Source organism: Arctopsyche grandis, chromosome 3, assembly GCF_051622035.1.
Source record: "Arctopsyche grandis isolate Sample6627 chromosome 3, ASM5162203v2, whole genome shotgun sequence".
Taxonomy (NCBI): Eukaryota; Metazoa; Arthropoda; class Insecta; order Trichoptera; family Hydropsychidae; genus Arctopsyche; species Arctopsyche grandis.
In genome coordinates, this window is record NC_135357.1 from 10823565 (window position 1) to 10847366 (window position 23802).

The following is a 23802-nucleotide window of genomic DNA, read 5'->3' on the forward strand; positions in this document are numbered from 1 at the left end:
TAATCATGTGCGCGATTGCAATTTGCGAAATAATCCGTTTACCGTTTATAAATATTGAAATCTTTTTTTTTATTTTCATAAATTTGCATTCGTGATTTTTTATGTTCATTAATGTTTTTGATAATTTAAGGATTTTGAAACATTCTTTTGAAAAAAAATGTCTTGATTTTGTCACATAATCTAAAAACATGTAAAATGGTTACCTTAACATAAATTTATGTTCACTTACTTATCAGAAAAGTTCACCAGAAAACCTCACCTTAGTACACAATATGATGGTCAATGACCAAACCTACAGATTTGTCTGCAAACAAGTCTAGGTATCGTGAGGTATCCGGCTAAGGCATTTGTCGTAGCTAGAGACACTTCGAGTAGGGCTGCCAGATTTATTGATATCCAAACCAGGATATTTTAATTTAATCCCCCCTCCCCCCCCAGGCACAGGTATTACAAGAATGATAAAAAAAACTTTGTAAAAAGCTTAAACTTAGTAAATTAAATTTAAGATTCTTCCTTTATAAACTAGTATTTCCTTTCTTTTTTTCCAGTTTATTTAGTTATTTTAATATTAAATGAAATTAACTACATATTACCAAAAAAGATTGAAAATAAAAATGGATTTTTTAATCTCGCTTTTATTGCTTTTTTAACCATGGATGTGGATCTACGGTGAGATTGAGATTCGTGCATTTATTTTGCAGTTTCATAACTGCGAGAGGTCGGTATTTCTGAACAATGAAAACTCAATAAGCAGCTATCGAAAACCGGGACATTTGGCTGTCCCGAAAGGTCCCTTCGGGACACCGGGATGAGAAGCTTGAAACCGTGACAAACCCGGTATACTGGGACTCCTAACTTCGAGAGACTTTGTTTCTGAGAAATTTTTGATTGATGCAATTTATTGTATTATTAATTCGTACGATCTTATTATTTCGACAAGTTTCTCTTACATTTCTTCAAATTTGGGAATCACTCTCAAACGTATGTCAATACAAGAATGAAATATCACCGAAAACCCTACAGGTGGTGAGTTTTGCCAAGGATTGCGACGGTTTAGATTAGGCGTCCTAGCTAAAAAAAAAGAATCAATATTTGTTTGTTTACCTGCAATATTCTTATGTAAGCCCTTGAGAATTAACTTATCCCCCGCAATGTCACTGCTTAAATACCTTTAGAAATATCCTAAAATTGAGACCCCACTTGAAGCGCCCAGATTAGATTTTTCTCCACGCCCACTTAAAGTCTCATCTTACAATGTGTGAAAATTAAAATGTAAGTTGAAATATAATTGAATTTCATCACTGCAGCCAGAAAAAAAAGTGCCCTAATTTCGATGTTTGGTTATGTTTCGCGTTTCGAGCATCCTTCACGTATGGTCTGTAATCCCCATAGTTAACAATGGACCCCCAATCACATGCCTCTTTGTGGCAGGACAAGAGCTCAATGGGCCCTTGTTTATGCCTGAATGGACCCCTGACGAGGGCTGGGCGCCTCTGCCTTCGCCCCACGTCACAATTCAAAAAGGCAGGGCTTCAAAATCCACCTACCCCGAAATATTACACATTACACAATTCAATAATAAATAAAACAACAGTATCGGCCAAAAAAATTGTTTTTATTATTCACATATGTTCATCATAAAATGTAAAATTATAATTAATTGTGCATCACATTTCATTATACATAGGACAATCAGCTGCTTAAGCTTACTATGTACATAAGCTCCGCTCATAAATTACTAAATACTAATTATGTTTAAATACAACGTAATAAATTACTATATTTAAATCAAATATCCAACCTTTGGACGACCAAATGCATGTAATATTGCGATCAATTTTAACTTGCTACATACAACAGGCGTATAGAAAAACGAGAATACAATGCAGATTAAACATTAAAATGATGCTCCAACGGCTATCCAAGGGTTAAATACGCGCAAACGAATTAAGTACATTTGTTAAATATTGCCTTCTTCAGAATCGTCAGTCATTTGAAAGACAATCCCCTCACGATAGATAACTTAGTGCGTACAATGCATAAGTAGAAAATCGTCTTATTTGCGAAGGCCCACCCCCACTATTCGGATCCTACCGTGTTCAATGTGTAGAGTGGGGGGGGGGGAGCCTTCGTAAATGGAACAATATAGAATATAATATTAATTAAATATACGAGCCGCTATATTTGAAAGTGGTATAAGTCCACTTTTCTTCATTTATATCGAATTAAAATTAGTGATAACAATTTGTGAATTAATTCAAACAGAAATGGTACTTTTGGAACTTAAAATTGGACTTCTGCCACTTCAAATATAACGGCTCATATATTCATAAAAAGCGCACCGAGCTGTTTTACAGGGAGTCAAGTTCTTCACAATTCGTCACTCACCGACAGTATAGCTAGAATTAATTCTAATCTTTCCAGCTAAAAAAACATAGCAATACAATCTCAGTTAATTACTAGATTACTTTCACAAATTGAGCACATCTTTAAATTATTTTGACTGCTACTTTTTCATCGGGTGCGCTGATGTAATTTTGAGACGATATCTAATCCCACTTCTGACACCAAAATTATTAAGGAAGCAAACTACCTAATTATTAGTTACTATAATTTGAAAAATCTATAGATTATGGATATCATTTTCTAGGTAAAAAAAATAATAAAGCACACCCGATACGATGTCTGTTTTATATGAATAAAGGTACATGTGTACTGTCTCTTTTTGATAATTTTGCGACTCTCACGCCATACATATGTACATAGTCTTCAGCTATGTTTCTATACCTAGACAATGTATTATAAATATCAGTGCAGACACTAAACATATTGCAACAGAGTGAAATATATATTTTTTTAATTAATTATTTTATTCGAGTGTACTTTGAAGAGTCCATCACTCTCTTTCTATGCGTAATGTATAGCGTATTTATAAGGTTTTTTTGTCGACATGAGGAAGGCACCACCAGCATTATGGTGGCGTAATTCGATACTAGAACATCCTTTTAAGGAAAAATATTTTCTGCCCCATCGAACATCGATTTCACGCGATGCGTGATGGACGTACGTGATGCGTCCGAAGTAAAATTTAAAATTGAACACTATCTGACGTGCACAAGCCAGGGGCAGATTGAGAGCAAAATTTATTATTATAACAGTCTAAATCAACCTTCTCGAAGCTCGTCGTTACTTTTCGATGACGGTAGAGATCAATCGTGTTTGTTTATATTAAAGTGGTGTGTTTGTATGTAGGATGGTGTGACTCAAAATGACATTTCGCGAATTAATTTTCATCTCTCGGCAGTCATCTAAATCCTGAATTTATTGGCCGATCGCACGTGAGCGCATGCGCTATTTTGTGGGATCGAAACCGGATACCTTTCGCGATCCGGATTTTTGCTCCGTGGAACACGCTCCGCATGCAAACTGCAAACACGAAACGAAGACATTTTGTAAAAAGGTCAACTGGTCGATTATTATGTATGAAAATAATCAATGCACTTGTCCGTAATTATATCCGTGCACTTGCACAGGTGTGCCGTAAATACATAGAAAAACTTGTATAAGCAGGAACTTGGATGAAATTTTAATACATAAACATTCACCTTCTTGTCGAAAGTTCAATACGTAGTTTTAATTGCTATGTTTAAAGAGGCTTTGTCTATATTCTCAAATTTTAATATGAGTGACCATAAAATTAGGTGTGTAAAGTATGTTTCATATGTACTGACAAAAGGTATAGAATCGATATAAAAGCCGAGTACAATACTTTATTGAAATTCATATATGCTTTTACATTAAGTAAATGACTTAAAATGTTATTTAATGTGAAGCGTAATATTTAAAATTTTAAGAGAGATAGATCTTAATTTATTATCTTCAGTCGCAGTAAGTATGTAAAAAAACTAAAAAAATCATTTTCGAAACCTTTTTGTGTTTTAACCATATATATAGAATAATGTTATTCTCTGTACATATATTTATGGTTTTAACACCTCACAAAAGAAAAATACATAACTGAGTAGTTTATCTTTTACATGAGAAAACATGTAAAATATTAGATGATTACATAAGTTCGTACCCATTTAGGGTGAAAACACACAGCACGGAACGTGGTACGTGGAACGTCGACAAGTGCATTTCTACATTTCTTCAAATATGGGATACACCGTTATCGATCACTGTCAAGAAAGGATACAATTTTACCTAAAACACTCCAGGGGGTCATTTTGGGACGGTGCGTGCTGGGTGTTCCATTAATATGTGCAAGGCACGTTTAAAACTATCTAAAAAAAAAACCATGTGCCACGTTCATCGCTGTGTTTTCGCCCTTGCTGTTAAAAACGTGAACATAAAAATCGGGAACGAACTTATCATCCAATACTTTTTTTTGTAATTTTGGGGTGGATGCATTACGATTTATTATTTTTAATTTGATTGGTGCAAAGAGATAAATATTTTAATCATTAAATTATCGAAAACCGTTCAATTTTGTACAGTGCAGTATTTTTATTTCGTTTTAACGCTTGAGAAATCATAAAACACATGAAAATTTGTTAGTTTTTAACACTTTACCGACCGCAGACGCCCCGCTGGTGTCTTACCGTTGCTTCGTTCATACAACCGCGGACGCCATAGTGGCGTCATCAGATACGTACAAGTTTTCTGATGACAAAAATCATACGATTTTATATATACTTCGAAATTTCATTAAGAGATAGCAGTAAACTCATATAAAAAAATAATTCATGATAAAATATAAACACTATTTCATATTTTTGGGAGAAATTATATAAATTATATGAATTTAAACTACATAAATGGCGCTGCAAACGTTTTGAATTATAAAAGTTATAAAATATAATGATATGTATATTTGATTTTTTTGAATTGTAGAAAATAGCGTCAGATGATTTTTTTTTTTACTTGATTAATTTTAATTAGTTATTTATTAATAAGTGATTGTTCGATGCAAGTTCGTGCGGTTTTGGGGCAAGTTTTCGCGAAATTAGCGCGGTCGGTAAAGTTTTAAATCTCAAAACAACACTAAGTACCAAAGATCGGCATTCGGAAGATGTTTTTTGCACAAAATATGGTTCACTATTGTTAATTTCTTACTTAGAAAAACCGTGCATTTTTGCTATCCTGCTTTAAACACTAATGGAGCGATCTATTGTTATTTGAAAAGCATCCAGCCGACGCCTACCTCTGCTAAGTACAATACAAAACTCTTGCGCTATACATTTTTTTTCAATTTTTTACAAAATAACGAGGCAATTTAATTGAATTTCGTATAAATCAACCATTAACATACAAGAAATAACGGCTTTAGCTACTGTGTAAGTATTAAAATTTCGCTCCTTGTAATTTGATATTTTATTGAAAGGAGCATCTTCCCTACCCTTCATTGTTTGCCGTTTACAAACTTATGCGAGAAACCTATGTAAATTTCTCACAAATCGCGCTTCACACTACGAGACACTCTACCCCGTGTACTTTCTTAGTACATCGCAATTGCAAAATTTCAAACTATACAGTGTATAGTTCGTGCCTGAGGAAAGACGATGGTCTTCACTGTATACACAATTGTCGGTGAGCTGATAGCATTTACACACACACATACACACACGAACATCACTGGGTTTGTGGATCCAAGCAGCGACACATGAAGCGGTTTCAATATCTGTCGTTGCGGTCGCTGATCGGCTCCGGCCAGCATCATAAGTGATGATAGCCCCTGTCATGGGGAAGAGGGGCGTCGTACAAGGGCGGCAGTCCGTGTAGTTGCTGGGTGTAGGCGGCACCTAGGGCGTCCAACCTCAGGTGCCCTTCGTAGGGCGGCCGCCCTTCCGCTGAGGATCCACCTACACCGCCACTTTGCGCCCCCAAGTCAAGTTGGGGTTGAGGCTGGTAAGAGGTTGGCGGCAAAGGACGTCCGCTTCCTCCTACCAGCAAGGAGTCTCCCTCGCTGTCGCTGGAGGAGTCCAGGTGAGTCTTGTCAGAGCCAGGAACGCTGCGAAAGAAAATTAAATCATTAATATGCAAAGTACTTGGGTGTAACAGATTAGCTACGGATAAGGGCTCCCTACGACACATCAATACTCGTTAAATGAACTCTCCGTTTCTATACGTGTCTAGTCGGCTGGGTACTAGGATCATCATAGTAATCCTTCCAGAAACATTTTCCAATATCTCTACTATGTTACGACTTATCTCAACTTCAATATTAAATGCAATTTAAATAATTTTGGTTTCATTAAATATATATGCATGTAGCTGTAATAAACATAAAATTATTAATCTTATTCAAAATTGATGATAAATTGTATTCAAGTATAGAAACGAAGAGTTTCCTGAAACTGAAACCATCAAACGGAATGTCTTACATTTGAAAGTAAGTAATTCGGGGGGGGGGGGGGGGTTATTAAAGTATTTAAATTAAACTGCACCTTTGAACTTTTTATTTAACACTAGCCAGTATGGCTCGGTGGTTGGGCTTTTACATAGCATCGAGAGGTCGCCGGGTTCAATTCCGTGAGTTGACCTCGATTAAAAGGAATTTATTCTGAGTATATTATCTGCAATGCTGCTGATCAGATTTGGATATATGTGACTCCAGGTCCATCGTTTCCTATCAGAGTTTGCCAATTTATCTGATTTAATTGTTGAAACGGTTCCTCGATTAAATTGGCTACCTTCCTATCTACTATGTCTCCACTATTTGAGTATGATTAATTTACAATATATTTTATGCACAAGTTAAAATTCATAGATGTATCGTTAATTTTGAGTTTTCAGTATCTCGTAATTCAGCGACTTTTTAATTGGCCAGGAAACCGCCTTGGGATTTACCTGTTGGGCCTTCCTGGTATATATGTAAGTAAAATATGTATGTAACATAAATAAATATGTGCTAACAATTTGATCATCATATCATATCATCATTTACAGCCATTCGACATCCACTGCTTCAATTCGTCTCAGTTTTGATCAACTCTTATCCATCTCAACCCACACATTTTTCTAACTTCATCCATTCATCTCCCTTTTGACTTTTCTTCCATCTTTTTACATTCTCGCGAGTATCACTCGAGCACTTTTTTCGTCCATTCTTCTAGCTACGTGACCCGCCCCTTGCCATTTTAATATCTTAACTGTTCCATTATATCAACAACCCTTTCCATAATTTTCAACCACGTATTCCGTTTTTTATACATACAGCGCTCCATACTTCTATGAATCCATTGGATTTTATGGAGAATTGTTGTTCAATGCCCAAGCTTCGTATCCATGCGTCATTAGCAAAGATCAGCGTTTGATGTACATATGCTTTTCGCACAAAAAAGGTTCACTATTGTCAATTACTTAGAAAAACCATGCTTTTTTGCTGTCTTGTTTTAAGCACTAATGGAGCGGTCTATTGTTATTTGAAAAGCATCCATCGAATGCCTATATTTAGTCATCACTGATGACCCAGAAGGTGCCGCGTATTGTTCAAAGGTTGTAAATGCATTGTTAAAGGTTTGCCGAACCTTTTTTACAAAGGATTTACAACAATGGAACAATGGATAGCACTGTGACTATCCTACCTCTAGTCATCAGTGATGACTCATCACCAGAGATCAGCGGACAAGTTGCTTTTGCCCACAAAAATTCGTTCAATAACTATTGCAAGGGAGCAAAAAAAGGTTGACAATAGTAATTGAAAATATAGAATGATGTTTTGTGGGCAAAAGCAACTTGTCCGCTGATCCCTGGTCATCATTGACGAAACACGTTAATTAAAACACAATCTTTTTCATCAAACAAAGTAGCATTTTGGATTTGAAAACGGCATTCATTAGTCCAAATGCACTCAATCCTAATTTCATACGTCTCTTTATTTCCTCTTAAAATTTGATATTAATTTTATCTACCATATTATTGCCCCTTCACAATGAAACGCTTGCTGTAGAAATATGTAGATATGTATAATAATAGAACTCTTATATTTATAAAATTGAAACTTCAATCGCATATTTCAGCATAACCCTACGAAAACGTTATTTTTTCCACAAAGATCTTTATAATTGTTTATAATATCTACATCTAGAGAAAAAGTGGTCGAACTTTATGTGCGCTTGTGTGTACAATTTAACCCACATCAGACATCGCATCGTTGAAGCGTATTGGAAGGACGCGACGATGTTTATTTTAACAGATCTTTCAAACTCAATACCTAAACCATTATAGGCTTTTCCACTATTATTTCATGCGCATTAACTTTTTACAAACGATGCCGACATTGAAAAGTTATTTCACTTTTTTTCATATGCTTATCTAACAAACGATTTGAATCAAAAATCGACACTGCCATTATGAAAAAAAAAACCGGTTACGAAAATAATCATACATAGATCGTTGAAATATCGATTAATAAGTACGGTGTTTATTGGCGAAAATTATAGCCGAGTAAAATATTATTTGGTGGAGAGAACGAGGGGGATGGCCACGTGATTCGGGTTTGTATTATAAAATCATGTTTGTTTTGTTGCTTATATTTCAGGGACGAAGCGTACGAGTACAATTTTAATTAAATATTTACAAAATATAATATAAATAATGAAAATATCAGGTTGCTGTTTTAAAAAGATTTATTTCATTGTTGCGACCATTGTCTTGTACCTACATTTTCTTAAAACACCATTCTATTTAACAATGATTTCGTTTATTAGGGTCATTTCACAGAAAACGACCACAAACTTTGATTCAAAATTAAGGACTGATTATTATGATACACGATAGTATGATCTCTATACGGTGGAAAATCTTATATTATGGGGATTATAAAGGCAACAATAGAAAATACATTTACCCTCACGAATCGTAGCTCTATGTCTAAATAAACAAATAAAAAGACGTTTCGATATTTTTTTTAGATTATGTATGTACTTACAGCAATTACGCCATTGTTGATTTTGAATAAAAAAAGTTATTTTTATTTAAAAATAGAAACAAAATAGTGCGCATATATTCGTCTCTTTCGCACTCATTGAAATAATACGCGTAATGCTGAACACGTAACATTTCTGTGATCGATGTGATCGACGAAATATTTTGTTTCACCGCCACCATAAAGTATGGGATTTATTTGATTTTTGATTTTTAATTACAATCTGCAATAGATATGAACAAAAGGTATGATTGTACGGCCCTGTAGTGAGCGCTGGCCCCTTGTGTGCTCAGACAAATGGATGTTATAAGGCGTCCCAGCGCCGTAACCCGATACGGGCCGCGCACCATCAAGTAGGCGGTAGAGCGCCACCGTCATTTTCATTCGGAGCGTAGTATACTTCATGGGCCGCGTCGCCCAGGAACGTACTTTGTCTCGCTCGCTCGAGCGAAAGCTCGCATGCGACCGTCTCTCTCTCTCTCGCGCCGCTAAAATTAAACGCATCTTCGAAAAAAGTAGAAACGAACGGCCGATTCAAACACGCAAAATCACAAGCTAGTACGCGCCGTCGCGGAATATGGAAAATTTCAATTAATTACACAAACTGCCCTTCAGTTTTATTATTATGTTTTATATGTTCAACAACTAACACTCACGACATGCGATTGTCAACCAGTTGGGTGGTTCGAGTTCAATTTAGCATGTTTTCTAAAATAAAAGTATAACAAAAGTCGGTCTCCGTGACGGGCCGGAATGTGAAATTACCGAAAACGCAAATGTCGGAAGGCAAAGATCGAAAATCGAAAGATCAAAAAAAAGGGTGCATGGTAAACGGTACATACTCACTTAATTTGCGCGAGCAGAATACAACAGGAACAAGAGGAACAGGCTTTTCCTCCCGTATTAATGTGCGCGCGCAGAATACGGGAGGAAAAGCCTGTTCCTCTTGTTCCTGTTATATCCTGCTCGCGCAAATTAAGTGAGTATGTACCGTTTACCATGCACCCTTTTTTATCTTTCGACTTAAGATCTTTCGATTTTCGATCTTTGCCTTCCGACCTTTTTTTTTCGGTAATTTCACATTCCGGCCCGTGAGGTAGACCCAACAAAAGTATGTAAATACATATGTATAAATTTAAATTTCTTCACAAAAGGATTTATTGTAATGGCACAACTAACTTTTAACTTCTCAAACTTTTCAAAATAGCAAGTGAAAAACGACGTCTAACATATAATTTCGAAAGAGACTTTGTATGTAAGTATGTAGTATATTTAGTTGTGAACTTCGTAAACAAAACAATTCAATTAGTTGAATATTATATTTTTATCGATTAAAATAAATTTAATAAAAAAACAAATGAATATTTACTATAGATTCGCCATGTTTACGCTGTTTATATTACAAATACTAAGGATTGTAAATAGGTTTTTGAGCTCTTTTTCCTATTATGCTGTAGAATAACATTAGAATAATATAATACTATGATTACTAACCAAATTAAATAAAAATAGATATAAGATGTATTGTGAACATAATTTCGTAATAATAAAAAGCATTTAAAAATCAAATATTACAAATACTGAGCGAAGCCGGGTAAAACAACTAGTAGTCTATATATTGGAACCATGTATGTATTAGAACCACATTTATACGTAATTCAAATGCTGAGGTTTATTTGTTTTATTTAAAAACGTAACTTAACATATATAAAAATTAAATTTATTTCAATAAATAAAGAAAAACAAAAAATCTTTTGTTTTTGTTTAGATTTACATATTTGATTTATGAACAAAATATATATTTTATACTAATTTAAATTCGGATGGTTTAACTTAACGGTTTTAAGTAGTCAACGAATATAAAACACATCTTCAATTTATTTAAATCAAAACAACTACAGTTCATTTTCGAAACCTGATATAGAATAATCGAAATTCGGATGGCTTAGATTTAAATGTAAATAAAATTTAAATCTATATAATTTCGAAAGAGACTTTGTATGTATGTATGTATGTAAGTTTTGGTTCGTAGAATCCGCGACGTTAAATTAAATAAAAAACAAATGAATAGTCAAATAAATTTAAATAAAATAAAACTATTCAAATAAATTTAATAAAATGTTTATTATTAGATTAGCCATGTTTAATCGGTTTATATTGCAAATACCGAAAGAAGCCGGGTAAAACTACTAGTGTTATACATATATAATAATATATGTAATGTAATTTTCTTCGCATTACCCTAAAAAATAAAAGCCTCGCGGGACTCACCAACTTATGGTTTTCAGATAAACCCCAAAGGACTTATTAGTAATAAGTCCTTTGGGATTTATACAAGTTATTAGTTTCATCCGAAATGGGGCCGCAGTCCTTAAATAAACGCAAATGATTTATGTGGAACACTTCGAAAGCACAGAGGGAGTTATTATGGGGACGTGTTAAATCCCCAATGCGGAAACAATTGAATAAACAACATCAAATTCAAAATGACAGATCCCTTCCTCGAAAACGAATCCAGGAAATGCAAAGAAAAATTCTCGAACAAAAAAAAGGCAACCATCGAGGCAAAGCTTCCGAAGCGTCCGAAACAGAAACAACAAGACGCATATGGGACTTTTATCAATCGTCAATTTGTCGAACAAGACAACCCGATAAAATTCCACACACGTCCACCTGTGAACAAGAACATAACCCGAACGATCGCTTTAAATGGGAGACAAAGTAAATTATAGGGGTAGCCCCATCAGTTTTTTTCTGTCCACGAAGAAATCACAATGATCAAACTGATTCGATTCAAAAATCAGGAAAGGCATTCGTTGACATGAATGTATTGTTCCGAAAGTTGCCAATTATGGTCAGATAATTACGTACGCACGTCCTCTTTCGGCCCAACAGGTTTCATCCCCGGTCGTTAACGATTCCCCGTGATCCAATAATATTAATGTGGAGGCTGTAATGGATATGGAGCGGTACAATAGTTACAGATTGTTGATAATGATGGGCGGTGTGCGTGATAGGGGAGACTGGGGAGGTTCGGGGAGGATCATGGGGGTGCGGGATGAGGACAGAGTGCGAGGTGCGCTAATGCGACATTTGATATCCTACAAAACAACACCAACCGATGTGGAGAAAAGGGGGAGGCATAGGGTGAGTGAGACGCGGCAGGACCTCCTGAACCCCCGCGGCTTTGAAAGCCATCCGACCCTAAATGAGAACCCAACAAAATCAAATGCTGCTCATTTTTGGCGATCTACTACGGCCCTTATCGACATCACTTTTGCGGTACACACTTATACATACTCCGGTTTTTCATCGATTTGGCAAAAATTAAATTGATAAACTGTTTTTTTGACATACACCTGGTCCTGTCTCGCATCCGTAATCATAAAAAATTCAATACTTAGACTTATATGTACTTTAGTGTCCATAACATTAATCTGAACTAGAAAAAATGTTTTAAACAAGGAGTGAAGATCCAGATGTGGTGTGTTTTGAGCCTATTATCACAGCAGCTACACACTGGACTCGCCCACACATATGGTCGCAATAAAGCGTCATCAATAATACGTTTATATCAGCACGATGACTCTCAAACTTCAAATTGCCCAAGTACCAAATTAATTATCCAACAACTGACAGATTTCTTAAAAAGTATACACATAAAAAACATCATCAATAATATAAGAAAAGCTTTAAAATAAAACCAAAATGAGGTAGATTTGGAAATCGGCGATATTGAAAACAAGCGTATCTGTATTTAAATTGACTAAGGACACAATAAATTTACACTTAATGCGACAATTAAAACAAAAGTTAACATCTTTACGGTTCGCTAATTGTATAAAAAAAGATTTTCATGGTTTCGGATACGATATCAAATTAAATTTTAAATTTTATGTGCTTAATTCATACACAATTAAAATCGCATTAAATAAGCGTAACGAATAAGAACTTCGAGAATACATATGTATGTACTGAATTAAATTCCAAACTTAAAAAAACACGGATTTATATATAAACCAATCTCCGTTTCAATATTTTCCTAACCTATCGTAATAAGTTTGTGAATAAATAAGTACCTTTGTAAATTATAATAAGATATAAAATCTAGTAATAAGTTGGTAACGACAGCAATAATAAGTATACTTTTGCTTGTAATCATTAAATTTTACAAGTTTCTTTTTATTTTATACAAAGTTACGCACGTACATAAGTTCGTCCTATTGGGAAAACTACATACATTCATGATATTGATTTTAGACATAACTAAATAAAAACTGATAAACTGAAAAACTGATGATATTGATTTTAGACATAAATAAATGCTTTTTTATTATGAAATTTAATTGTTTTTCTAAGTACATACACACGTGTAGTTTTAGCACTGCTTATAATGATTTTTTTGTTTTATTGATTCATAGTTTTACCAAAATTTAAGCCAGCAGCATAGCTTGATAGTTGCGTTAATACTCACTAGCAAGTGGTTGCCGGGTTCGATCCCGTGGGTTGATCTCGATTGAAAAGAATTTATTCTGAGTATTATGTGTAATGCTGCTAGTCATACTTGGATATTTCGATTGTTTCCTATCAGAGTTTGCCAATTTATCTAATTTCATTGGTGAAACGGTTCCTCATCAACTTGCCAAATACCATCATACAAACTAATATGTTGCCACTATTTTTTTATTATATACATATATACCCGGAAGGCCTAACAGGTAAACCCCAGTGCGCCTTCCTTGCCGATTACAAACAATGCAGCATTTTTATTATTATGTTCAAGTTTAATACCATAGATATGGGTTTGGTGCAAACGATCGAAAAGCGCCAGACAGATTGAACCGCAGATTAACTGGATGGCTGCTTTAAACGCAATTCTCGACTTCACGAATGAAAAATTGCACATCATATGACGAGTAACCTTTCGATGTGCACAGATGCAATTATTAAAATGGTAATTATTAAAATTGAGTTAGATCTTTCTGGCGAGTTTTTAATAATTTAATAAGGAAAAATTCGGAACTAAAGTATCAGAAGCACAGAACGTATACAGGGTAGGTATATCGGGACTTCGGGTAGTTTTCGCTTAGTGTAAGTGCGAGCAGTGCACACGCATAAGGTACACGTGTCGTTAATCTGTGGTTCAGTCTGTTTGGCGCTTTTCGATCGTTTGCACCGCATCGCATAGATATATGTCGCTCAGGGGCAACCCGAAAAATGGCATCATGGGAAAATATAATTGAGTCCATCAGCTATGCCGCCTTTCCCAAGTATACATAAATAAATATATAAAACGTTATCAGTACAGTACTATTTTTTTTATAAACAGCAAATTTATCTCAGTAGGTATGTATGTAACTTGCATAATTGAAAATTTTTCAGCAAGGACAGTTTGGGAAGGACAGGTGTGACCGGTGCAAGGCCCGCGGACCAGAACGCACTACATAGTACAGTACATATCTCGAAGCGCGAAACCCGACACCGACGGAGGGGCGCCATGGGGCCGAGGGGGCCCGGGGGGCGTACGCTCCCATAAAAACAAACCACTCCCAGGCAGGGATGATGGGGGCTAAGGGTGAGTGGGGTATCACTCCGCTGCTCATCCGACAGAAAGAGCGACCTCGGAATTTGCCGGTCTCGCGACCCGAATTGCGACCAAGGTTGTTGCTGTTGTCGCACTGTTATGTCAAAACGTGGCTCGCGTTAACAACTGTGACCCAAATGCGCTCGTCATCAAAAATGTTCCCAGAGCTTTCCCATTCCCGGATCAATTATTCAAACAATCTCAATTGATATTAATCTAACAAAATAAGTACAACATAGCGATGAGCCGAGAGGTGTCGAGACGAACCTTCGGGATATTTATGTGCGATTGTGACCTTTGTGGATGCAGCATCAGCTCTTCTCGGAAGGTGTACCCGTCGTCTTATTTGTCCGCGGGGACAAACGTCTCACGATCCTTATAAAATGTTAAATTTTATCGCGCGCATTCGAATCTTTTTATTGCACTTTCATGTTTATCTCGCGTGCCCATCTATCTCCACACTTTAGATTTATTCGGATGCAGGGGGGCCTCCTAACAAGACTTTCGGTCAGAAAATGTCTCCGACGAATTATTGCCGAATTTCGAACGATCCGGAATTTGATTTCGAATCAGAGACAAAAGGTGAACTTATCGCAAGTTTGTATTGTACAACTTTTTTTTTTTTTGTTTGTCCCACTTTGGATAGGTTATTTCGAGATGCAGATCTTTATCGGATTATGGGGCGGCGTAGTAAGGATTTTCTTTCGAAAAATAGATTTAAATGATCCGTAAATTGGACAATGGACACGCAAAGCAGAAGTCCTCTTACCTGTCTTTGTGTTCGGCCGCTCTGTCCCTTTGTCGCCGGTTCTTGAACCAATTCGAGACCTGAAAGCAGCAAATAAAAGAACAATGAGATAATGCCTGTTTTAAAGAGAGCCGACGGCAGCCGGAACGGCGGTTTCGACGTCAAGGATTCAAAAGTTCCATAAAAAAATCAATTCTATAAAAAGCTTTCATCGAACTATGCGAATGCATGAACTTTCGTCTCTGAACTTCAGAGAGCCTTAATTAAATATATGGAAAAAAAGCGGTATTATTATTTTATACCCAGTAACCATGAATACCTAATTGTATACTTTGATAATCACATTACATATTTGAAGTAAGTTAGATAGTAATAAATAATATTTTTGTACACACACATGTACATATCGATGGCTTGGTGCACAGATGTTGTATGTCCATTTTTGAATTTATATCGAATTTTGAGTTCGTATCAAATTTTAAGTAGGTATGTAGATGCTGGAATAATTCAGGTTTTTCCTTTCAAGGTAATTTATGCATAACACATAAATTACTTAAAACTTAAAATTCAAAAATGGACATACAATATCTGTGCACCAAGCCATCGATATTTAGGTACAAAAAACCTCGATGAATTTCATTAAGAAAAACTTCGATTAAGTTTTGGAAACACTCCTAATACTGTGCCTGGCATTTTTCAATGTTATGAATTATCAAAAGAAGCCACAGTTTAGTACATTCATCTACAGGTCATGAGTTCAAAACACGGGCGAAAGCAAAACAACAAATCGATTTTATCAAAGAGAATGAATCGCCTGTGACCGCTAAAAATATCGGGATGGTTATAAAATTCGAATCGATTATCCCTGTATTTGCCGGGTTCATCAGCTTGAATTATCAAGATAGTTTCGTATACATTTTTTCACCTTTTCACTTTCGTCCTTTTCAGAGGGCAACGGGAAAGTTGGAGGGAATCTTTCCAAAGAAAACTAAACTACAGGGTAAATATAGTAAAAAATGACGAGGAAAAGTAGCTACGTTCGAAATCGATCATGCGATAATATGATACAAATTGACTATAGACTGCAATTCAACAAGAATGCATAGTCGTTTCCGATACATGTGTATTGTACAAAACTATGTCAGCAATGCAAGGTGCTGAATAGTTATCAAAAAGATATTTCATCCTCGCGCAAAGTGAAAATTCAGAAGCGAAACGACCGAAATGACAATTTTGAAGGATGTGATGGATGGAGTGGATTCTGGTCTGAGGCGATGAGCACATGTGGTCAGCCGATGGTCCGCAACGCCAGGCACAAATTCTCTTTTTTTTTGTTTAGAAGCACCGCAAGAAACCCGACACCATCTACTTCCTGCTAGCATCGCTCTGCCTGGCCGCAACTTGTCTGAGTTTCCACTTTTGTGTTGCTTTTGAATCATAGTCGATATCGAAAAATCGAACTCAGTCAACGGCCATCTGGATTTTCTCCAAACGGACAGTTTTCCCGTAATAATTACCGTTTGAGATATTTCAATTCAAAATTTTCAGACAGCTAAGCACGCATTGTGACAGTAAATATCAAGAAATAGCATTCCAAAATCATAATCGACAATAGAACTTCAAATATATTTTTTCAAAACCATTAGGTATTCCTCGGTTGAAAACTTGACAGAAAACTACAATGATCGATAAATTTATTCTGATATTCATACGAATTATTATACAAATATGTATGTATCATTTTCCCAGAATTAATAGATATATGAATATCGGAAATAAAAAATAATCTAAGAGCCATTTTTAAGATTTTGAGATGCATATGTAGGTTTTTGTCAATGCATTGTATGAGCAATACAAACTTGCTTTTGATACACTATTAAAACCACGATTTTGGGAACTTTGAAACATATGTATTTTAAAAGACATAATGTAGAACGTATTTCTGGCATAAAACCGATTTTGGATTTTTCATATATTTCAGTAATCTCGATTATCCGGGGGGGGGGGGGAGTACGGAAACGGATATTCGAAAAACACGGCTAATCCGAGCTATCAATTTTACACATCGTTTTTAAAATAAAGAAACGATATCCGCATCACTCATGCATTGAAAACCCGGATCATTTGAACCGCGATCAAACCACTCCCGATCAATATTTTCAAAGCATTTTAAATTGTCCATTAATCTGTATATTTCAGATACGCACTTGCCTCGATCTCTTCGCAATCTGATAAATCTATTTTCAGATTGCGAACCAGTGTTATTGGTTTTACTTTCGACCAAGATTTTGCTATTCCGTGTATCTAATTTTTTTCAGTAATTGATCAAGTCATCATCTTCCTAACCAATTTTTTTGAAAAGACAAGCAAGGCAAAGCTGTTTGGTTGATGATATGACACCTTGGTCCATGGGTTGAATTAGACTTGTAAGTTGTAACATTAGCCATTAAAGAATTATCTATCAAAAGACGATCGTTTATTTTTAATACACATATTATATGTAGTTGCATTCGGATGAGAAGCAGCATTATGTATGAACGATAATACTTTTAGACGTTCAGGAACCCATCAAGACTTGAACACATCTTCGAAGATCTTTCTATCCATCCATGCTCCTTTTTGTTTATAATAATTTTGGTTATATAATCAACAGGAACATTTTTATTTCAGTCCCCTCACATCATCCAGGCTTTTTTGCTTATCCGATTTCTTAAAGTTTCATTTTATTAATTCCTGATGCATTTCCACAACAAATGATTGTACATAATACGCTCTTTAGATGATTTGTGTCCGGAAGTAAAATTTCCTTTGAAAGCGTTTTAATTTTATTTTTTCATTGAAATTAAAAAATAAAATTATTTATTTCAAGCACGGATAGTCCGCACCCGAATAATCGAGAGTAAAAAATTAAAAAACATCATAAAATATATTTCTATGTGAACAGATCACTAGTAACATAAAATACAGTCATAATTTCACCATCCTTAGCGATAATGGGCATAAAAATGAGCTGGTTGATTTTAATTTAAAAAAAATCTTTTATATTTTGATATATTTTTATTTATGATTCATTAAACTAATAAAATAAAAGTATTTGATGAAACTTTGATTTGATGATTGGGCAAAATGGGCCTTTCAATTTGACCTAAACAAGAGAAAAACACAAAACTAGAAACACTGCGTCTCAGATTAGCACACATTGGTAAATCACTTTCGTAACAAATATCGCCCTACACGTTTGTCAGCAATTTAATAATCACACACAAAAACAAAAAAAAGAGTCGCTCGATTTTTAACGACCCGACTCCTGACTCCGGTCAAAAAGTCACGACTCCACAGCCCTTACAATAATTGATAGTGATAAACTGATAAACGTAAAGAATATATTACTGCATTAAAATGATGATTATACCGTAAGCGTAATGACTCATCATCATCTTCAAAGGTACTTGAGACTAATAACAGAGTAACGCGACACATAAACACCTTTAGTTGAACACTCATGAACATACAACTTGCAATTTAGCATACATACATACATGAGCAAGTTCTATAATTAAATACTGCTACTTTACATTAAACGTATTGCTTCCAATATACAGCAATTATTTTCACCTCAATCCTCAGTTCCTTCTGTTGAAACATGATATACCTAAGAGTCATCATAACTCTTGCTTCGATTTTCAAACCACACAATTTCTATACGAGAGCAAAATTATGACGTAAGCCGAGAGAAGGGTTGAAAATGGACTAGGTACATATGTACTCGTATTCTCTATCTTTTCAACATAGTAATGTCGTATATTACGGATAGATGTGTGTGTGTGTGTGGTTTTTGTAGATGTTGGCCAAGCCTCGGGCGCATATGTGCGCGTGGTTAATCCGTGTCCACATGTCGCTCCATGTGGTAACGCGGTGAAACCTGACACCGGACCAGGGGTGGCCCAAAAAAATTGAATAAAAAAAAAGGAAAACACAAAACAAAACTTATTTAATCGTCACGGCCGATGGCCACCATCGGCCACGGCGATGGCCGAGGAATGCCATCGACAAGTCTTCGGAACAGAGATGTTATCTGGCAAGATCGCGCCGCGGGGGACCACCACACCATTGCAGTTCGACGACACGAGCCATCAAACGTTTGCTAATTGACGCCAATTTACAAAACTTTACATCTCGCACGTAGGACGCGCGTGTGTTATCATTCTCCGGTTGCTGAGACTAACATAATACGAGAAGGGCGTAGGAGAAGTCGCTTTATTCATTTATTACTTTATTTTTGCTTAGAGAGCCAACTGAGACATCAACACTTCTCGTTTTTCTTTTATCTAGAAAATTTTGTGCTACTATAGCTTGATGAGACCTATTAACATATTGAATATATGCGTAAAGCATATTTTTTTGTTAATTAATTAATGCTTTCAATTAAATCCACAACTGCTAATTTATTTAGTGGATTTTTGACTATTGAGAATTTACTGCATTAATTTACATCATCATCATAATTAGCAGCCACTCACCATCCACTGCTGAATGAATGTCTCTCAAACACGCATCCATTCGTCTCTGTTTTGCAACTCTCATCCATCTCACCCCACACATTTTCCTAATTTCGTCTACCCATCTTCCTTACTGTCTTCCTTTTAGCCTTTTACATTCTCTCAGGTACCATTCTAGCCCGTCTTTTGTACACCTTTCTTGCATTCTTCTATCTACGTGACCTGCCCATTGCTAGTTGAATCTTTTCAATCTCTCCACTACATCCTTTACCCTTGTCATACTTTTTACCCTCGTATTACGCTTCTTATCCTTCCTCGTTATGCCGAGCATACAGCTTTCCATACTCATTGGAGTGCATTGGACTTTGTGTATCTTCTTAGCGTTCAATGTCCATAATTTAAATATATATATATACATATGTACATACATAAATGTATATAAAGTCAAATGCAGTCAAAGTATGGAACGCTGAATGATCAGTATAACGAGGATAGATAGGAAATGGAATACGTGGGTGAGAAGTATGACAAGGGTATTGGATATAGTGGAGAAAATGAAGAAATTGAAATGGCAATGGGCGGGTCGGGTCACGAAACTAGAAGATTGGATGAAAGGTGGACACAACAAGTGCTAGATTGCTACTCGAGAGAATGTAATATGGTGAAAGGAAGGCCGCAAAAATTAAGGGTGGAATAAAAGAAAATTCATGGTGTGAGATAAATGAGAGTTACGCAAACCAGAGATGAATGGAAGTGTTTGGATGAAGTGTTAACTATACGCAATATACCTCCAAAATTTAATATGCAACATAAGAAAAAATACATCTAAAATATTTAAATCTAAATGTAAAATGTAAAATCATAAATACATTTAAAATTCGAAATTTACAAACTTATGTTCTTTCTGTTATACATGGTATGGGTTTTCATAAATACATCTTTTACTTTATCTTTTAAATTCATAATGATTTCAAACCAGTTATCTACGAACCGTCTAATGTGAGAAAATCAACATATTATCTGGTATAATATTCACCTGGACTGTGGTGAGACCCGTGGATTCGGCTAGTTCTCTTTTCTCCCTGGGCGAAGGATAAGGATTATGTGTGTACCATTCTCTAAGCACGGACCGTGACTTTTCCTGAAATAATAAAAATAACAATACTACAATGTTTTCAAGTTACGTTTTCATTAGTAATGAACTTGGCAACGGTGCCAAGTTGTCTTTTATTATCTATCAAAAACATTCGGCGAGTATAAAGAAAATAATTTATACATTTAGATTACGATGCAAAACAGTGGACAACGTGTCCATCATTAATTATAAAGTAAATTCCATTTATAAGAATTCATGACGTAAAAAACCGACGAATTTTAAAGCAAAATTACTCCACATCGTACGTTCGACTCGATGAAAATTATCATATGCCAAAATGTGTGTGATTTACTCCATGAAAACAGAATCTGATATACAAATATTACAAAAATTCTTTCAATTTACATACATATATATATGTATATGAGAAACTTATTCATAGAACGTCTAATCTGGGCTTTTGGTGACATTCAATGTTCATTCAGGTCACCAGACCTGATCGCAAGTGACTTTGAAATTTGAAAATGTTTCAATACATATGTACAAGATTTTACTATATCAACACATATTTTATAGATTTTTAATTAAAACGGAACAGATTTTGTGAATCGCCTTTGTATTTTCGTTTGTAAAATGTTCAATAAAAAATCATTTAATTTGAAAAAATTAAATGATTTCTTTTACATTAAATTTTATTTTATTTCAATCAATCATGCACATTCGTCTTAACAGATTGCTCCAAAACGACGAATGTGGTACCGACGGGTCTACTACACGGGTCCGAATGTGAAACGCCCGAAAACGCAAATATCCGAAGGCAAAGATCGAAAATCGAAAGATCGTAAGTCGAAAGATAAAAAAGGGTGCATGGTAAACGGTACATACTCATTTAATTTGCGCGAGCAGGATACAACAGGAACAAGAGGAACAGGCTTTTCCTCCCGTATTAATGTGCGCGCGCAGAATTTGCGTAAGATAAAATGGTTGTGTAAGATAAAATTTGAAAAGAAGATCAAGGCTCTTTTACCACACTTTTGACAGATTCTCTTTTATTTTATTTTTATCGCCGATATTTATTTATATAGTAAATCAATACGTATTAAAATAATGAAACTCACTTTGAAGCAATATGAAGTTTCCTCTCCATCCCAAATAGTGCGGGGAAGAGGAAATTTGCGACGTACTCGATATTTTCCAACAGCACCTAAAGGTCTGCCACGTAATTTTTCAGCTTCTACATAATGTGCTGAAACAAAATAAAAAAATTTAATTGAAGTTATTTTAAAATAACAATGAAATGGACCAATTAAAATTACAAATATAAGTAGCTATTATAATAAATATGCATTTAACCACTCTATTGAATTAGTGTCAACATATACAAATTGGCACTAATCACACAATTAGTTCAGTTTTTGTGCGACGAAATTGAACGATGGGAATTGTGTCACGTTCTCCGCCATTCGTGTAATACATAATAATAATTGCATACACTTACACTCTCATCTCTACCATTACAACTTAGATAGTAGTTGGTGGTACAGATTAGCTTCGTAGTGATAAAAAAAAATCGCGTATCTCGTTAAGTAGATTATAGAGGATATCGAATTTCGAACGGTCAGCAACGGTGCAAATCGATTGCATTAAAAATATAATCAACAGTTACACGATTACTTGACACGTGTCTAATGATAGGAAATGCATGTCGATGATTTCAACAGTGTTTGATTCGAGTCTACCTCGTTCCATTAACTTGAAATTTCTCGAGACTCGTTTCCCCAAATTTTTCGATGTATTTCGTCGGCGACTTTGTAATATGAATGTTACAGTCGAAGTGTATTTTCAATTGTAATACATTCGAACTAACGCTTTAAGTCATTCATATTCGAATACAATTCAACTAGTAAATAATACCTCAACATGCGCAAACATACTTTCAACAATGTGCGCCAGTTGTAATATAACAGTTGAGTTTTGACGAATGCCTTATAATTCAATAATGTGTTAATATTTGCTAGGTATTACGAATAAAGGTACCGTATTACGACAGCTCTAAGAATGTGTTCAAAACAAAAATGTGACTTTCCAACTAAATTTACTAGTCGAGTGACGTTTTTACGAAAACCTAATCTCTCCATCTAATCTGGTATCAACTTATAATTGGACTGTGTATTCAGTTGTAATATATTTTGACCAGTCGGAATGTAATTCGCCATATGAATGGGTTAGATGGAATATATTCCAACTAGTCAAACTACATATATTACAACTGAAAATACACTTCAACTATAACGGTAGTTGGTACCAGGTTAGATGAAATACATTCCAACTAGTCAAAATATATTACAACTGTAACATATGTATATACAAAAAAACACATAGTGAAATACTTATTTTACGAGATAAACAATAACTATTAAAAAAATAAACTAAAAATTTATTTTTAAATATTTTAAATCACAAATATAAAGTACATACATATATACAAAAATACATTTTTGTGTAAAATATACAAACTCCTGTTCAAGCAGACGAAAATTTGAACGGAGAACAGAGCGCACCGTTTAGATTCTTACCTTTTAACCAAAGTGCCTGAAGTTTGGTATGGTTGTGCGGGCTGAATGAGTGGCTTTCGAGCAATCTGTACAACTCCTTGAAATTCCCTCTGTGAAAAGCTACCGTTGCTTTTGCCTTCAGGACGCTTTCGTTACTATGCAGTTTTTCACAGGCAGGTAAGGACCAGAGAAAGCGACCCAGTCGCTCGACATTTCCAGCTTGCTGTAGCACCTGAAATGGACACAATGATCATCATTTATCAATCTACAATTCAGGAAAAAGGCTAGTGTGTATTTCAGATCCTCGGAATCAACATTTCACCAGAGTGAAGAAGTTTGGTAGCGGATGCTGTAACCAAGACAGAAATAGCCCGTCCGTGTAGGAATC

At 35.3% G+C, this 23802-nt stretch overlaps 1 protein-coding gene across 2 annotated transcripts in view; it reads right to left on the reverse strand.

The window, feature by feature from the left end:
* Window positions 1-1597: 1597 nt before the first annotated feature.
* LOC143923080 (homeobox protein six1-like) overlaps window positions 1598-23802 on the reverse strand; it is a 29173-nt gene continuing 6968 nt past the window's right edge. The window contains exons 3-8 of one of the 2 annotated variants that reach the window (XR_013261694.1): window positions 23436-23646; window positions 21978-22105; window positions 20800-20904; window positions 15286-15344; window positions 5271-6013; window positions 1598-2178 (exon numbers count right to left, since the gene is read on the reverse strand). Coding sequence is in view for 1 of the 2 variants with exons in the window: in XM_077446583.1 (XP_077302709.1) it covers window positions 5719-6013; window positions 15286-15344; window positions 20800-20904; window positions 21978-22105; window positions 23436-23646 (798 nt within the window). In the remaining variant the exon portion in view is untranslated. Of the gene's footprint in view, window positions 2179-2874; window positions 6014-15285; window positions 15345-20799; window positions 20905-21977; window positions 22106-23435; window positions 23647-23802 lie in introns of those variants that run through there. The other variant, XM_077446583.1, reaches the window with a different exon arrangement.